The 19,528-nt window shown below is 40.0% G+C and overlaps 1 protein-coding gene across 8 annotated transcripts in view; it reads right to left on the bottom strand.

The window, feature by feature from the left end:
• The window catches only part of TRAK1 (trafficking kinesin protein 1), a 103,499-nt gene that overhangs the window by 41,424 nt on the left and 42,547 nt on the right, over nucleotides 1-19,528 (bottom strand). Inside the window, exon 1 of one of the 8 annotated variants that reach the window (XM_042044263.1) lies at nucleotides 14,291-14,623. The exons of 2 other annotated variants lie outside the window; for them this stretch is intronic. In XM_042044263.1, coding sequence (XP_041900197.1) covers nucleotides 14,291-14,354 — 64 coding nt within the window. In that variant the 5' untranslated portion in view covers nucleotides 14,355-14,623. Of the gene's footprint in view, nucleotides 1-6,702; nucleotides 7,034-12,574; nucleotides 12,677-13,014; nucleotides 13,056-13,987; nucleotides 14,012-14,290; nucleotides 14,624-19,528 lie in introns of those variants that run through there. 5 more of the 8 variants (XM_042044267.1, XM_042044266.1, XM_042044265.1 and 2 more) reach the window with 5 other exon arrangements.

Below are 19,528 nucleotides of genomic sequence, written 5' to 3'. Positions count from 1 at the left end.
CCACACATACACCAACTGGTATCACCATAAACTCAGTTTTGTTTTAAATATAGTAAGTTCATAAGTCATGCCATAAAAGACCTATCAGAAACCCTGACGCCAGCAGGTTTCCAATACAACTGCACACTAAATAGTTCCCTTGGTTACAACATTCCATCACTACTATAAAATAATGTTTGACATCGTCATTAGCAAGCTCATTACAACTCTGTACCTAGCACTAACAATCACCACTGAGTAGGACTATGGCAACCTCACACCATCCCAATTCAGGTAAATGTATAACCTTCCTAACAGCCAGGCTGATAAAAGGATGGTGTTCCCACAGACAGAATAAAGTCACTCAACTGGGAGAGTGATAAAGGTTGATTTGTGTGGATACTCCCTGGGTTATTTCTTCAGAACTTGCCATTTAAACTTTAGCCTGGCAAGGCAATACCACAGCATTATCATAACAGACATTACCAGCAGCAAAGTAGAATCTGGTCACCAATAGCTTTTATACCTCGAAATTTCTGTCGAAGTTCTGTTGGTGATTGTCAAAACAGAGATCTTCACACACTACTCTGCCAACGTGAAAGGGTTTCAAAGAAGAAATGTTCTTTTATGCATCCTCTTTATTCTCCAAGTGGAAATAAACTTCAGTAGATTGCATATAATAAAATTCTTCAGTCAGCTACTGCCCATACTACTACTACTACTACTACATACAATACTGTAAAAACACAGAGCTACTAACTAAATGGAAGGATTTCCTTTTGGAAGGAGGGCAAGCTTGGAAAGAGGTGTTGCTTTCCATTACTCAGAAATCAAGGCTTGTGAGGAGGAGAAGGTGAAAAGTCGGGGTGAGAGTGGAATTCAGAAGCATCATTTAAAAAAACCCCAAACCTTAGAAGTGTCTAAATATTTAGTTATTCAACCTCCCCACACTACAAGATAACATCTGGCCAATTCCTAGTACAGGAGTTTTTATTTCTTTAGTGATCAAAAAAATCTATCAGTGAAAAACACCCACTATTTTGAAAAAACCATTTAGAGGTGTGATCCGTGAAGTATGCAGAGGAAAAGTACACCCCCCCCCCCCCAATCTCTAATGGATCAGGCATAGTAGGTTTCTAGCCTGCTGGAATTTCTGATGAGTATGAGAGCCTGGTAACGATGCTGTAAAGATAAAACAAGAGCAAATGAAGGACAGTGCCTTGTAATGCAAAACCTACAGTGCCAAATGACTGACCTCATTTTGCTCACTCACACATCAGTAGTTTTTTGCTTGAGGGTGATAGGGAGCACTGTGTCTAAGTGCATGGATGCATCCAAACAGCCAAATAAAATATACTTTGCACTTCTCAGCTTATGAAGAAGGCTGATAGACAATACAGAAAGAAAGAATAATTTAAAAAATCCCACGTTTTGATAAGTGCTTTGAAGCTAATGTCACAGATCCAAAACAGGAAACAAGGAACAGAGAAAGCTCCCATCGCATTATTTTCATGACAGCACTAAATACATGATACTGGGGACACACTTGCAGTTCAAAGTGTTTGGGTTTTTCTTTAAAGCCAAACACACAAATGGACAAATGCTACACAGATCAAATATTTCCTCTGCCTTAAAGTACCTAGCACCATCTTCACACCCTTGTAAAGCTTGCAAATTTACTGATAAGGACATTCCTGTGTTTCCCAACATAAGTAGAGCTGAAAGGATGTATTTATTTACTCTGCATTTATTTCTTGTCATCTAGTTAATGGAGCACTGATTACCAAGCTGAAGATGCACAGGGAGATGGAGGAGTGCATGCACCTTTCTGGATTGCTCCCTGAAAGTCACCTATTCAACAAGTATGCTACTTAAAGGATGTTTACAGGAAGAGGAGACAGCCATGGAAGGGAAGCAGAACAAGAATACCACTACTGGCAGCTTCTGCAATGAGCCACCACCTACCAAAGAAAGGATTCAAGTGGAACAAAGGAAAAAAATAACACTGGAGCCAGCAGTCACAGGTATGCTCAGCTCCTGCTCCCTGCATCCCTCCTCAATGCATTCTCCCTCTCCATTTTTGAGACCCATCAGCCAGGGATGAACTAAAGGACTAAAAGAGAGCAGCAACTGCTGAAGAGGAAAGCCCAGCTCCCACTGCTCCTCTTCCCATCTATTTCTAACTACTGGGAAACATAAGAGGGCCAAGATGTTATTGTAAATTTCCCTTCTGGGGCAGATAATATTGACCTGTATAATTATAGAGTCTAACAGGGAAGGCGCTAGTGCATGATGATTTCCCTACTACCAAAATTTACTTCATCAGAAACTCCATCAGGGGAAATGAATGTTGTTCATGGAGCACAGATCTCCTGCCATTTAAACACTCATGCTTCTTACTGGGAAGGTGGCAGGAGGGGAGAGCACTTTTTTTTCGTAACAGTTCCCTACCCAAAGCCTTTAACTATGGCAAGGTCTGCTATACTCTTGCTCAGTCATGACAAGCCGTGCCTCACAAACAGCTTGTCTTGCTCCCCTCTACTCACAGCTCTGTCCAAACACCAAAGATACAATCACAAGGGCATCGCATCCTAAATGTTGCACATGGAGCCACACAGAACACACACACGGCAAATCTGACTGACCAGCCGTGCTCCCTGCTGCCACTTGGCAAGCGTTAGCCATCAAAGGCCCTGGCAGACTCAGACTCCTCGATGGATTCAACTCTCAAAGGCTCTTTTTACACTTCAGGGATAAAGCACCCGCTAAAAATTACAGCTTCAGTTCCAGAGCCACTGATAGTTATCCTCTGGCACAGGTTACTGTGAGCACTACATTACTTGAGCCAAGCACATGTGGAATTCTGAAACTGTGCCATATTAGGTATATTACGTCTCAAATAAACTCAGGAAAACTATACCTCAAATGTGCTGCCAGCTGTTACTGACCCAGACTAGAAAGATTTTCCACAGTTAAAGATAAACATGGTAGCTTCTCCTCCAATGTGCTTTTGGCAGCCCTGGCTACAATGGGGCAGAAGCTTCAGATCTGCTGTTGCCTGCCACATTTGAGACAGCCCTAAAAGAATATGCCCATCTAAAGAGCTTAAAAATTTTAAGATACTACTGTCACCAGAGCTTGAAGAATGTGCTTCTGAGTCACAGCTTGCTAGAAGTCCAAATCCTAACATAACACCCCAGCAGTTCCCCCAGCCTGCCCCCGCACTCCCCAAGCAGGGAGCAGGCCAGTCACTCCACAAGGCAGACAGGGAGGTCAGCAGGTGACTGTGACCCTGGTTAGAGGGATAAGGAGCGGTCACAGCGAGCCAACTGCTTCACAACTGTCAGGTCACACTGTGGGCAAGCTCCGTGCAGGAGTCTGGAAGAACATGATGCTGCGAGTGATACATACTCAGTCAGCAAGTTCAACAGACAATCCAACAGATTTGGTTTTTGTCTTCTTCAGATGTTACAGCCTGGCTTACTGTTATTTCAATGGCACAGTTTGCAAAATAATCTTTTAGTATTAAGCTGCAGGTACTGATTCTTCTGGAAGAAGAGATTTTATCTTGCTGTTTAAGGCTATGGTTCAAGGAGTGTTTGTTTACTGCCATTTATCTCATAGGGTATTCAAATAGCTTAGCAAATCCAATATTAAAACCTCACATACAAACCTTTGTTATTACTTAACCTCAGGTTCGCAAAAAAACCCCACCACTTTGCTCTTACTTCTTTTCTAAAGCCTCTGCCTGAAACCTCAGGCAGTGAATAATTTCAAAGTACTTCCTCTAAGTAGGACATGAACTGCATCAAATTTTGTGATGAATGAAAAACAAAGTTAAAAGAAATTTCAAAAAGAGCATCAGACACTTGTTCCTTCTATCAGCATAAACATAGATCAAATGTGCTAACTTGGAAAATACAGACACAATGTGAAACAAGGAAGAAGTCTCTGGAGAGAATTCACCTTAATTCTCTTAACTGCCTTAATGCATACATAATTTACAGACACAGCACAGCATAGCTGTTCTCTTGAAAGTTAAAACTTTTTTTGCAGGATTTTTTACTACTAGCCACTGAGTTACTGTCTTGACATTCTCTTCCATTCATTTCTTGTCAAGAAATGTCTGGACTGCAGACAATGTAACTAATAAATTGGTGAAAGATTTAAACCAGGATCTGGACTGTACATCTTTAAAAATCCTAAAATGAAGTTACAAGCCCGTAAGCCACACATTCTCAGCTGTCTCCTTTCTTAAATATGCGATTTTTCCTATCCCTTGGGAGGGAATGATTGTGCCAAAGCTTTCAAGAATGACTCCTCTCCATCTTTTTTGCTTTAGCATTGACAGATCCCAGAGCTCTGATGGGCCTCCATCCTATTGTACATTTACATTTTGTGAAAGTCAGACCCCTGGAGTGCCTTAGTTAAGATTTTAATAGTGATTCCAAGACTTTTTTTTTCTTTTTAATTCAACTTGAGACAGATTCTTTGCCTGCATTTACTAAGTACTTTAGATAAAGAGGACTTTTAAACTACTACATTAGTAAATGGAAATGGCTGCCATCATAGGTCCTATGTAGGTCAGAGTCTTTTCCTCTCCCACCTGCAAAAGCAAGAATCAAAACAAACACAGCTCCCTTTCAGAAACAGCTGACACAGCGAATCACTAATCAGAGAAAGCTGACAGGTTGTCCTTTCACAGCTCAGGTTCCTTTACGAAGAAAAACTTTACAGTAGACACTATCAACATATATCCCTGAGCAAAGTTTCACTGCAGTCTGCCCTGAGGCCAGCTTATCAAATGAAAAGTAAACATACTGCTGTCAGGCAACTTTATAATTCCAAAGCAACCCCAGTGACCCCAGGACTGTTCTGCCCAGGCCTTTATGAAGGTGGCTTTCACTGTCATCAAGAGAGCCGACCGTAACACCGCCAGGCGTAACTTTAGTTCTGTGATGGGCTCCAGAAACAGGACTGAGGGAACTTACAGCATCTAAATGTTGGGACAGAGAAAAACCTCACTACATCAAAATGACTATGATGGTCAAGAAGTGAGGATGCATGCTGCACGTGGAATAGGCCAAACAATTAAGGAGTCTTAATTACAGAGGTTTTATCCTTTTCCTTTCAATAACTATAAATGGTTCAAGTGAAGCATATCCTCTGATTTCCCATTTCTGGTACCAGATTTACAGCCAGATAAATGGTAGCTAAAACGTTTCTTTTGTTCAGCATGAAAAGGCTACATGCTGGTGTTTCCAGCCACTTATAGAATGGACTGACTCATCCATTCTCCTACAGAAATACTACACTTTGCAAGCACTCCCACGTGCAAAGATGTATAGAAGTACCATATATATCGGTTTTGTGTATCTGTATCTCTGCTACACTCAGTATGTAGGTGACATGAATGCAGAGGTGGAGAAGAGAAGGCATCTTTAGAAGACATTTCAAACACATACTGAGCTTTTGAGAGGAAGGCACTGTAGAAAGACAGGGCTAAATTTACCACAGATAGAACCCAGCTCTTTTTCCCCCCTTCTCAAAATCAACAAGAACAGCTTCAGACTGTTAGATCTGGATGAAAGGTAAAGTCAGCAGAAAGAATAAGAACAGCATGAGGTATGCTTCTGCAATTATTTAATCGCTAAAAAAAATAGGAAAAAAAATACAAAAAAATGTCAGCTGGCCTCTCTTGATAAACTTCCTCTCCATTCCAATCCCCAGTTTTAAATTTTCTTTTTACCAGTATTTTCTTCAGCACCTTTCTTTTTTGCACAGACACACAAGTCTGAAAACCAGGTGGGATATTTGATTGTGAGGGAATTTTTACAGGAAAATTCTGTGCAATGGGATTCAAAGAGCATGGTTCATTCACCAAGACTCTGGACACAGGAACTGTTAACCACGAGGTGAACAAGGATGTAAATTCATAGCACATTGCATTCTCTGCGCTAACAATCCTTCAAAGCATCCTTACATCAGCTTTACAATAGTTTATTTGGAAGTAACAATTCTTTACCATAAAACTACTGTTTCAGAGCAAAATTTATAGCACATGAAACAACAGGAATGGTGCATTCAGCTTTTGCTACCTGAAACCCTGAAAAAGGCTGCCAGATTGGCTGGAAGCAGCCCTAGAATAGGTACCCCCTCAATACAGCAGGGGCACAGGAGGATTTTCAATGCACATACATTTCCATTTCCATCTGAATGGGCCAGTTGCCCATTATTTACAGAAAGTACGACAAGATTTTTGGGTTGGTTTTTTATTGAAAATTTAAATCATAAGACCCACACTTGGATTATTTCCGTCTATGCGCTTTCAAATTCATGGATAAGCACAAAATTGCTGCTCTGTTCTAGAAGCACCTGCTGGCAATGACAACCTAAAATACACAGTTTCATAAGACACACATGGTGCGTATATAAAAAACTGCACTACACAATTCCAGAGAGAGAAAATTTCCCAATTCCTATTCCATTATAAAATAGGTATTGCACAGCCTACATCTGTTGATCATGCATTTCCTCTTTAAAGAAGTATACATAAATTAAGGTTTATCTGATTTAGATGCTAGATGAATTTTTCATCCAAATGTACTGGCTACCTATGTAAAACACAAAATTTGGTGTATTTAATCCACAAATACCACTTACATCACTTATATGTTGCCAGGTGCTACTACCATGAAAGATTAAAAAAAAGGTGAAAAGTACCTTCTTCCAAGATATCAAGGCTCTGCCTGTCAGAAGTGCGTTCCCTCTCATTTTCCTTTTCATAGTCATATTCATAGCTTTCCTCTTCGTTTACTGACATTGCTGCAGTTATCCCAGACAGACACGAAATGATGCCTTAGTCTCACAGGCGATGGGAAGTCATTCCCTCGTAGGCTGTATCTTTGGGGAGAGCAAAGCAAGGTCTCCACAAAGCAGGATACCATCTTTCCTCACTCACATGCTCAGCTAAGGAACTCCAGAGCAACTGAGTATTTGTCCTTAGTGCAACAGCTTTGTGTTGTACAGATGGGGTGGAGGAGGGAAGAGACCATCTGTCTAATAATTACTAGAAGGTTTATGTTGCTCCTCAGACCAGCTCTGACAGTAGCCAGTTTCTGCTCAAAAGCCCCCAACGTATTTCAGACAAAGCTACTGGGCTGAAAGCCCCTCCCTGACACTCCTCATGTCAACAAGGCTCTCTCTCTTCGGCCCCTGCTCTTATGAGTGAAGTGGTAGCTCCCCACAAGTGTCTCAACACGGAAGTCTGACCCAGCCTCTGACTGTCACACCTGGGGAAGGGTGTGCACCGTCACAGAGTCATAAATCACCTCTCGAGTTACCCAATGCATCAAGACCTCACCGGAGCTGTGAACAGCCTGAGCCTGTGCTCACACACAGCCAATCCCACCCAGCAGAGAGATCCTGATACCCAGGGCTATTGTGCAGTAAAGTCTGACTGCAGAATCCACCACACGCTAAAACCACCGTGTGAAGAATTAGGCTGGGGAAAGGAGCTTTTTTATTGCTTTTATTAAGAAGAGATTATACCGGTACAAAGAACTTAAATGACATATCACATTAGCTGTCAAATGCCGTGTTTTCCACAGTAATTTTTCTCTTCAGTCTGCTGTGAGAAAAGAAATACCTCACAAGTCCACTTATGGCATCCTAGTTAATTTTCAAGGGTGCATGCATCTCTTCTTTGTTCAACAATAAACAAATTTCCTGTGCTCAAACCTCTTGTTTTCCAACAGGTTGTGTTTGCTAATCTTGACTACATACACAGGGCAGGCTAACTTTCTTATTTAATTTTTTGTAGGCACAGGTATTTAATGTTTGCCAGGTTGCCTCCCTTACTTGCAGCAGCAAGCAGGCACCCTTTTGCTGCTAAAGCATTCCTATCCACATCATGGGGCAAAGCATTTGCAGGCAAAGTGGGGCACTGCAAGGCAAAGGCACCTCATCATCCCCTGAAGGGACATAACTGCTAGGAACAGACGGACAAACACTACATTATAAGCCAGCAGAACGTAACAGCTTGGGTCATGTAGGAACAATTTTTCTATTACCATTTCTCTGGTGCTGAGGAAGAAGGGAGTAGTATGAGATGGGAACCAACTACTTTTATACAATAATGATGAATGATTCTGTTCTACGTTTTAAACTCCTGATACTTATATGCAAACAACAATGTTTATAGAAATAAGCCAAAGGGTATGAAATACACATAAGTGGTTGCTGCAGAAAGAAACACTCATTTCTGAGAAACACTCATTTCTGAATAAAAATTATCTTGCTACTCAAGGCAACTTGAGCCTTGACAGCCAAAATTTACTGCAATATTCAACAGCAGCAATAACCTCAAGAACTCAGCTGGGGGAAAAAATAGGACTGTCCCTTTCTCCCAAATGATTACATTAAAAGATATCATTTTAGTAATAATGAGAATTACTTCTAGTTTCCTAGAGCTTTTCTGTGCCTTGAATCAGCTCTATAAAAAAAATACTTACAATCAGACAGTAAGGGTCTTAAGTGCCTACTTGCTATTCAGTGTCAATTTATCACATTACAATAATAGCTAGAAAATGGAAATTGAGAGAGTAACCAAAACAATACGTCATACTAAAAGAATGCAAGAAGCACCTTTTAAAGCTTAGGGACAGAAAAGTCACCCCTGCCAAACATGCTGCAGTTTTAGTACTCCGGACAAGCATTCAACTACAGCCAACCACCTAGTTTATGAAGGACACATCGAAAGCAGGCATGTTGCTGCCCAAAATACATGACAATATACGGAGAGTAAGTGAATATTCCCACTGTTGGCTTCTGAACTGTGACTAATATCAACTCATGCCACACAGGAGGACTCTGACATTCAAAAGCTGAGAGAAAGTGTTGCAATGCGTATTTTGATATCAGCATATGATAAATGCTGATGCAAATTTATAATGGGTGGAGAAGGAATGTATGCCCCACCCTCACACTATCAACTCATTTTTCATGTATTCTACATTACACCTCCTTAGCAGTGAAGGAATATTTACTTGCTAAAGATTACTAGCCAGGTTTCCAACAAACATGAAACAATAAGCAGCTATGGATAAAAATTTAAAAAAACAAAAGCTACATTGTATTCCATTCTGAAAATATATGATCTAATCTGGAAAGATTCAAAAGTGATTTTTAATATTTCCTGTAAACACATACTCAGGGACTTTAAGAGTATACTAGAATGTAGACTTACATTTATGGGTTGCCACTGGGAAGTAAATTTGGTGTATTTGCTGCAATTCCCACTCTGAATTAGCAGCTGAAGACCTTTACCTCCTGTCAGGAAGCTTGTTAAGGGGGTTGCAGTGCTCCAAGCACACTCCTAGTACAACACCTGCACTGAGGTACAGAGTGTATTCAGCAGCTTTGCCATGAAACAGGAAACACACAAACCAGGAGCTAGTTTGAAGAAGGGTGAGGCTGGACACAATACAAACAAACCCTGATATCCTGACTCATTATTTCCAAGGAACTCCAATGCATTCAAATAATTTTAACTTTCCTTTATCAATAAAAATATCTAACTTCTGCACAATAAACTATTACTAACAATGCTGCATCTAGAACAAAGAGATTCTCCGTAAGCAAACAAGTCTAAAAACAGCAGATGAAATGGCAGCACTTGGACTTAAAGCATGCTGATGAAGAAATGTGGGTATTTTGGGGTGGGCTCTTCAGGGAGGGAGATAAATTGGTTATTGAATGTGTGCTTTTGTTAATATGTACAGTCAAGCGAAGTTAGCTTGTTCAAATTTTTACTGGCTTCATGTTTCCCACTCTTTCAAAATCCCACACAAAATATCTTCTGTCACTCAACCAAAGGGACAGCATGTTACTCCTGCAGAAAGGGAAAGAAATAGGATGAAGTGGGAAAACACTTATCTGGATATTTAGCAGTTGAGCAGAATGAAAACAAAAAATATCTCTATGCTGCAATGTATGTTGCCTTATATGGCTTATGTGCCTTGACAAAGAACTAGGAGTCAATGAAGGAGTAAAGAAGTGGCCTGGCAAAAAGCAGAAAAACAGGAAAATGGTATCAACAATTACAGGAATATAAGCAAGGTTCAACTATATTTATTAAATACAGATGTAAAAGACATGGGAGCAAAACAAGATCAACCTGAATGACCATTTTAGCTGAACACCTATAGAGCAAGGGCTGTTTCGGAGACTGCATGCTAAAGGCATTCATAAGACTCTCTCAGATTTCAATAGCATACCCAGTGCCAGCATCCACTAAGATTCAGAGTAAAACCAGGGCTACTCTGTTCACAGGGATGGTCACGAAAGGGACCAATGTATGAGGGAGACGATGGGTCACCACAGTAACATAAGCAAGGCAACAGTAAGTAATCACTCATAAGAGATCAAGCAGAACCAAGCAATAACATTGTCCACTTTTGTTAAAAAGAAAGTTAGTGAACTTGCTGATAATTATATCAGTGGAGTGGAAAATAGAACAGAAGAGAGAAGCTCTAAACAGTAACTGCAAACATAACAGGTGGTAAAAACATTTCAACCTGAGTGGGAAGAAAATACAGGAAGGGGTGCTGGAAGATGAAGCGGCTCAGGCAAACACAGAAGTGGTTAGAAGGTCCAGCATGTGTAACAAACCAGGCACACCATGGGTCTGGCAGAGGAAAAAAGGAAAAAACACCATTTCCTCCATGAGAAATTGCAAAAACTCATGACCAAAAAAAGGAGGACGCAAGATCCAATCGCACATTCACAAAGTCATCTGGAATTGTAGACAATTGAACTCATGCATTGTTATGAACTGCTGAGGTAGAAATAAAAAAGTAATGGAAGAAACCACCAGGAAAGCAATTGGCTCTAAAGTCAACCTGGATTTCTCTAGAAAGCATTGATCATTAAAAAAATATTGCACTAAGAGAAAGGGGGGGAACAAGCATATTCATAAAAATATCTATGGGTAGATATTTATCTGTTTGTTTACTTGGTAGTTTGTGGGGGTTTAGTATTAATTTTTTCACCCAAGTTGTGTTGAGTGTGGGATTTTTAAGAACGTATTTTTTTCTATTAAAAACCACTTATATGAACCTAAACTTTTACACTATTATCTTTTGTGATAAGAGTCTACAAAAGTTTCACCTTTTCCTCTTTATCACTGGTTCTGTCCAAGTCTGCTATGAAATAGCTACTTTCCTACTCATGTACAGGCCCAGTTCTTTCCCCATTCCACCTACACAATATACTTCGCTAATGCCAAGTAAGGTGACAACTGTCACTCGTATTATAAAATATTATACTTGAAAATGTATCTAAAAAGCACAGTGTAGTAGTTATTTATAGAAGCTTCAATTTATTGGAATGTTAGTTAACACCAGTGATTCACATAGAGGGTGACATTTTATTGTCTATTTTCGTCTATTCCTACCAAAAATAAACTCTGTAAAGGACCTTATGTAAAAGAATTAATTAATTATTCCAACGCTAGAAAGCCTTTATCAAGATTTATAAATTGTATATTTTGAGCATTTTTTCTTTTTCAGGACATTAAAAAAAATACCACCACCAAATGCAAGTAGAAAACATCATTACTATGTCAGTCATTACAGAAATTCATTACACCTGAGGTAACAGTGAGTCAGTTCTTTACCTTACAGTTAAGTAATAGCATTAAAACCTTATACCCCGATATAATTTTAGACTAGTTTTTTTTCTCTGAAGAAAAAGAAACCATAGGCTGTTAAAATAATTATTAAATAAATGAAACCAAACGAAGTCGTGTCTTTTAAACGGAAATCTGAGTCCCAGAGGCTCTGACAAAGAATGTATGAACGATTTCATCAGAAAAATAATTCTGCACGATATTATCTTGTGAGGATTCCCATTAGTTTTAATGTACCACCTACTGTTTTCCAATATTGTATTTATCAAGGAGGGTGAACTGGGTGGGATTCATAACTGACTGCACACATACATCTGAGCTCCAGAGAGTCCATGTAAGGCAGAGAAACTGGCTCTCTAACTGTGCTTCAATTTGTCTTAAAATAGATATTCAAAACAGGTCAGCTGAGCTGCAACTGCCTATCTCACTATACTGAATGTAAAAAGAATCTCAGGAAAATGACTCTGGTATCAACAAATACATGGCAGAAAAATCGAAAACCAATCAAGGGACAGGCATCTCTTTTAATATGCCACCTGCTCCAGGTTTTTGGAAAAGCTCTGTTTTCTACTGCAGCAACGCCTTTTGTCTGCTACCACAATTAGAATACCTTTCTCCATCAACGGTGAGTGCCAACACTATTTTAAACCCAAATGAACACGCCAGTATCTAAGGCCAAAGACTGTGTCTTCCACTGAATCTCTCGAATCCTCTTCTCTCACACACACCTGAACTCAAAGAAGCAAAAGAAAGCTAAACCCCAGAAAATTCTGTGAACTCTATGAGACTGCCGTTCACCTGAGAGGCTGAGACAGGACTGACAGCACTATCCTTCATCATGTAAAAACTAATACTTTCATTAAAAAATAATAGTAAAAAAAAATGCAAGATAGCATTATGCCTTACCTGCTGGAGAGATATTTCCCTACCACACATTAAACCCTTCTTTCTCTTAGGGAAGAACTTCCCAAATACTTCAAGCAGACAGCCAGCACACACTCCAGCTGACTCTGCACATCTCAGCTCATGGAAGAATTATTCTGGGCAGGGGCTCAGCACTGACAGGAAAACCCAGAATCAGACCAACCACTCCTGTGCACCTGAGGCCCTCATCCCACAAGGTATTTAAACATTTACCCAACACCTGTTGCTTAGTCCACTGCTGTGAAACTCCCACGGTTTCTCCCATGCAGCACACACCTTAAGACAAAATGGGTGAGTAGATCAGCTCTTAGCTCAGACATTCAGGCACACCACATTTCCACATAATGACACTCTGACCAGACAGAAAAAGGATCTTAAAAATGAACAAACATTTTGTTTGGAAAAAACAAACCAAATGCTACCTGTGGGAGCCTTAACATGGGGAAAGCTACAGCTTCTATTGACTGTAGAACTGGTCTGTTTCTTAAGCTTCTAAAAGCAGGCCAACTCAGCCTGTTACATCATACAGATTAATCAGATGCTACAGTACTTACTAGGGTTAAACCTAGAGGATAAAGGTTACATAATGGATTCAATCCAAATTAAAATGGTCAGATCTCTCAAATAAATACGCACCTTTCTCTTTGTACACCTGGACAGGAACAATCAATTCCTGTAGTTCAAGTGTAACAAGCTTCTGAAACTGCATTCAGTTCCAAAATCTACTACTGAGAAACAAATGGAGGAGGCACATGACACTGAAAAGACCATAAAAAACCATTTAAATTTTGTCACCCTTATCTTTACACTTCATGTCCCCTTTGGTATTGTTATTGTTAGAGCACTGTCATTGCACTATCGTGTATTACATATGTACATCGTCCCCTGGGCCTGCACTCCTTCCTGCTTTCTGTGCTTTGCTTCACTGTGATCTTGGACTTGCCTTGTTTAAGCTAAGCTCTCCAACCAGAATAAAATCCATATACAATTACTGCATTCCCAAAGGCTGCATTTTGCTTCAGAGTCCCATCAATAAGGGATCTTGATTTTTTCATGCTGCAGAGAATGCAGTTTTAGCGATTCCTTATCCCTTCTCGTGTGCCTTCTCTCAGAAGCCTGATGAAAACATTTGGTGTCCAGATACAGAAATAATCACCCTAGCAAACATTACATGAAAATTGCAAAAGCCACAAAAGATAATGCTTGCCAGAGTTTGTAATTCTTCCAGTTCAAAAAGTTAACCTGCTCACTTTTAAGAATCTACATTTTTCACAGACAAATAACCAGAGAGAAAATATGTACTGCCTATTAACACATCAAATATATACATATTACAGGATATTGGTAATGCAGAAAAAGCACACCCTTCAAACTTGAACCGATAATCAATCTTACCATCAGTATATTTAAATTCAGCTCAATTATTATAGATACAGTTAGCTTTTCGAATATTCTTTCCTCTGCTCATACAGTTCATATGCTGCTCTGCCACTCCCTTCAGAGAGGAGAAAGCTATACAGCAGAGTCTCTTGCAGCACACTCACAAGAGATGCTGAGGTGCAAAAGAGGTGCAGGCATCTCTGCTGCACCTGGGTGTTGCCTTTTTCTGGGTATTTCCTTTTTAAAACCACTGAATAATGATGCTCCAGTCTTACAGGCTCCAAATTCTGCAACAAGAGACTAGAAAGAAATATTTACCATCCGTGCATTCTTCATAATACCAGTCCAGTTCATAATAATCTGCTTCAATAAATTTCTGCATAGTCAGTATCCTTCAGTGACATACAGGAGATTTCACTTCGCTGCTAAGGTCAAGTGAAATGCAGCCATGCCTTCCTGCCTTTGCAAAATGCCAGAGCACAAGGCAGCTCACGGGAAGCTGAAAATGAGCACCACATCTTCACTGAGGCCGCAACTAAAATAAAAGGGGGGTGGCAGAGGGTGTATTTGGAAGAAAAAAAAAAAAACAGAAAAAGGATGCAGAAAGGAAGCAGATGCCCTGGCAGCTCCTCTAATAAAGAAGCTCGGCACAGGAGCCTTGGATGGGTGTTAACAAAATCCTCCTATCAAAAGGCTGATGCGCTGACGTTGGGGACACACACCACCGCCCGGCTGGTTCTAACTCATTCCTTTCCTCCCCAGTCTCCACATCTCTTTCAGGCTAATGTGTTGCCATGGAGACAAGCTGGCTCCAAAAGCAATGCAGGGATGAAGAAAATGCATTTTGCTCTTTCTGGCTTTACAGACTAGAAGGAGTCCTCCATACTGGAAACAAAAATCATTGCTAAGAAAGATGATACAACTCCTTGCCACAGCTGACAAAACAACAGCATCACACTGTTGCAATTCACTGGGGACATGCAGTACATTAATAATGAAAATCAAGTCCATTACTACTCTCCTCCACACAGTTTGATAAAAGCCTGCCTTCCCCATGGAAAATTAAACTATGTTACTGCTTTGTTACACTATTCTGGTCTGATATAATAGAACCCCTTCTGCATCCTGCTGCTGAGAAATGCCAAACAAAAAAAAAGAAAGAATCAGCAAAATCAGGACAGCAATACATTTCTCCTCGCAAGAAAAAGCTAATCTGTTTCTACTTTTTGCCCTCTCCATGAACCACTGCCCATTTGGTTTTTTTTTTCCCCAAGCATCTAAGTTTCAAAGCTGAAGACAAGAGGTTAGGCCAAATTTTTACTACTCTATTCCTAAAAATACTGAAGGTCATTACCCAGAATAACTTAATTTTTGTGTTCAGTGTTTTGGAAAAGGAAGAAAATACTTTTGCAGCCCCCACTAAAATTGTGTTTAAGCTATTAGGAGAGAATCTATCTGAGGAACAAACGCATTAAATCATCAAACACAGCAATTCCAAAAGCATGTCTGAATACGTGCAGGTACAGATACCAAGGGGATTGACATCCATTTTGTTCACAACCAGCACATACTCTTCACCCATTTCTCCCCCTTTTTTAGGAAAGGCGATTCTTTGCAAACAGCAGTAGAAGCATTGGGATAGATTAAGTTGTGACCTATGTTAATAACACAAGGTAGGAGGCCATACTGGGTCTGACCAAGGAAGTCTTTGGTGTCTCTCTAGCCAAAGACTCCATCCACAAGAACAGCCATGAGCAGGCAAAAGAGAACTGCACAATATTTCCCACAACTGCCCTCCCAACCTCTAGCTTCTTCACCATCAGAGACAGCCTGAGACAGATAGAGCTACTGCTTTTAGCAATACTTGAAAAACTTATCCTCTCTGTTCTTGAGCCCACATACATTTTTAGCATCTCCAACATCCTCCTGCAAGGAGTTCCACACATTTACTCCTCCTGATATACAAACCCCTCACCTTATGCTTTGCAACTCACGTTTACTAACTTAACTTGATGCTTCCAGCTCTGGAAATCTGAACACTCAGTTCATCTCTCCTTTTCAATCACTCATGATTTGCAGACATCTATTAAGTTCACCCTCACTCATGTCTCTTCCAGGTTGTTATCACTTATTCTACTCCCTGACTGGTACCACTTTGCTTTTACTATAACAGAATAGGTAAGGAATAGTCAAGCTATGCAGAGGAAAATGCTTTGGTTTCTTGACACATCACGATTTCAGCTTTACTGGTATAAGAAATTATCACTGCAGTAGCTTTGAGTCTTGCAAGGTTTCAGTTATGCATACTCACAAGGAAAAAACTACACATGCTATTAAATGCAATTAAGGCTACACTGTTAAAATACCGACAGAGAAAAATAAAGGTTCCTATGGCAACATCAACTCAATTGCTCTGCATATAAACTATTTGTTCCACTTGTATTATTTTTGTCCAAAAGGTAATTTCAGTCTGGTAATGCTATTAAACAAGCATTTAAAATAGAAAGAATTAACACTGGCTACCACCTTAAATTGCTGCAGAGATAATCTCCTTCCTTTATTTGCTGACGTTTTAAACAAAGGAAATATTCAACATGCTAGAATTTTCTTCTCACTGTCCTTCCTATGGCACATATACTCCCTTTCAATGAGACAGGATAAAAATAGTCCAAGGTAGGGGCTTAGGGCTTGTTTGTTTGTTTTATTGATACTTTTTTACAGATCTGATTGGAAGCATACTGGTAAAATCCTGAAAGGCATTACTTTTCTGTGGTGAAAATCACTTGTGTGGCCAAATGATTTTAGAACCCCTCAAGAGACTGGGAAATACAGAGTAAGTGTATTATCTTCCCAGCATGAAGACGGAAACCCTGGGCAGACAGAATACTATATATCCAGGTACCCACCCCCAAGCATCCCTTCAATTATATGAGGAATTGTAGCTCTATAAAGCTGGAAGGGTTATCAAGTTGAACAGGAATTTGTGACCAAGCCGACAAAGCAGCTGCACACTTGCAGAACCTACTTTCAACTTCTGCAGCCCTACTTTTCCTTCCTACAGGGATGTAGCAGATTAATTTTATAGTAAACTTATCAGAACAGTATATTTTTCTGGTGGACTGACTCTACAAACTTTGAACCTCTGTGTATTCAAATCTCCATACTGCAGTGCTACATTTGGTTGGGGTATTATTGTATTACTTGCCTAAAGGTTCATACAAAATGGGATTAAAAAAAGATTTTGGGTAATATGTCTGCAACCATAAGGAAGTCGCATTTTCCTATTCCAAACTGAAATACAGTTATTCACATTTGTTCAGCATTCCCTTTTAGCTGCTAAATTTTGTTCTATTTTTTAATGTTTACTTCTAACTAAACAAACCCCTCCCCTTTCATCTGTTTTCCATAGGACAAAACAGACAGATTGATAAAGAATTCTGGTAGTCAATGGTGAACAGCTATACTAAGCATTCCTTAAGCTTGTGGTTACAAAGGGGTTTCATTAGGCAGAAAAGATGGCTTGAAAAGCTCAAGAGCCCTCTCTTTCCTTTTTTGCTGAAATAAATCCATGCCGTAGGTCAACATTAAACTGATGTGCCTAAATTACCCAGGTTATAAAACCCACGCAAACCCCTTCCTTTGTTTGAAGAGAGTTTTTGACAAAGGTACTTTCATCCACCCCACAGCAGCACACTCAAGACTGTAGTGCACTGCGCTGCTAAGGTGCAAAGCAGCAGCACGTCATCTCTGCTGGCAAATAAAGTCTTAAAAGGATGTCATTAAACAGCATGTCACTAGAAATCCTGTGTTTTCATGCTAAGTCATTCTCAGCTTTTTCTCCAAACCTTTTACAATTCTGTGAGGATGCTTTGAAACTGAACACTGGAGTTGGATGGAGTATTTCCATGGCAGCTGCAACGGATTACATCCCATTTGATTACCTCTGGGTCACATTTCTTCTCTTGGCTACAGCCTCAGGATGGTTCAGATAATTAAACACCATACCGCATCATCAGTTTCTACAGTCACCAGTACAGTCACCACCACTCAGGATAAAGTTGCCCATCCCATTAACATTGTCTGGAGTCCTTTTTATCAGAGCAGTAGCTGTACAGGCCACCAGTATGAAATGCATATTGATCACAGTCACGCATTGCCACAACACATACATCTGCAAACTGACAAAGTAGGCATATTTAAAATTGCCCAACTGATTTTCAAGGATGGGCTGTCACACTTATTTCTAAACTGGAATAATTTACCGATGTGAAGAGTTAGTGGTGTTTCCACCCTCTAAAAGAACACTGAATAAGAGTAATCCTATGACTACACATTTAGTAAGGGCAAACTTAGGACAGTGATCTCTTCCAGTGTAGTGTTTTGTTTAGCAAGAAGTCTTGCTTAACCTGGAAAGAGCAGAACCCAGAGTAAAATCTAGAGCAACTGAGGGCATTATAACCAGCAGCTTTCAGAACTGAAAAAAATTTAGAAAAATGGGTGCTTCAGATTTGATTGACTGTCCTTCATCAAACTGGGATGACTATCCAGGGTTTCAAAATAGTACAAGTATTTCCTACAGATGGGACAGAGCTCGTGGCTTCTGACCTCACTGGTACAAGGAAAAGACTCTTCTAATGCAGAAGAGGGTCTAACTGTTCTCCCACTGAAACAAAATGATTTAACATCAGACAGGGGCACAGTCAGAGGAAATTAAAGTACTTAATGACAAAAAGCTATTTTCCACATGAAAGGATTATTTCTCCCTTCCCCCAAAAAATTACTGGAGAGCACTATTTTTGCATTTGTATAAAATCAAAATTGATGTCTTTGGCAACCTTCCTGCAAAACCAGCTGTGTAGTTTAATTAAGGTATCACTAGGCACACTTAAACACTGTAAATAAGACCGTAATAGCAAGAGACAGACATTTAAGAGAATACACCCCTACGTAGAATTAAGAAAATCAAGAATAAAGCTTTAAAGAAACAAATTTTGCAAACTGTTCACCACCTGGAAATAATGTACATTACAATCTCCTTTTTTTTGGTTATATTTTTCCTGGAGACAGCAAAAACATTTCTAAAATGAAGTTGCGCTTAATACTATGCTCGATTGGCTAGACAAAAATATTTCAGCTGCATGGTTATGACCTATTTTTCTAACAAGGCAAAAAACCCACTGAGAGACATGATTGCAGCTTCCTGGGAGAGGAAAGGAATGCATTACACTGAAGGAATATAGAATAAGGGAGGCCAGAATAGGACCAAGCACTCCAGGTGTGGCCTCACTAATTTTGAGTACAACTCCCTCAGACTGCTGGTAATGCTCCTCCTAATACAGCTCAGGATGCCCTTATTCTGCTTTTCAGCAGGGGCATATTTCTGGCTCATGTCCACCTTGGTGTCCAACAGGATGTCCCAGGCCCTTTTCTGCAAGGCTGCATTCCAACAGGTGGACCCCAGCATCTACTGGAGCATGGGGCTGTTCCTCGCCAGCTGCAGGACTGTGCACTTCCCTCTGCTGAATAGCACAAGGCTGCTCTTTACTCATGTCTCCA

The sequence above is a fragment of the Corvus kubaryi genome, unplaced genomic scaffold (genome assembly GCF_017639235.1).
Source record: "Corvus kubaryi isolate FWS band 111438036 unplaced genomic scaffold, C.kubaryi_AGA036_p1.0 37398, whole genome shotgun sequence".
NCBI lineage: Eukaryota > Metazoa > Chordata > Aves > Passeriformes > Corvidae > Corvus > Corvus kubaryi.
The sequence above is the reverse complement of the archived record's forward strand: the minus strand, read 5'-3'. Positions and strand labels throughout refer to the sequence as shown.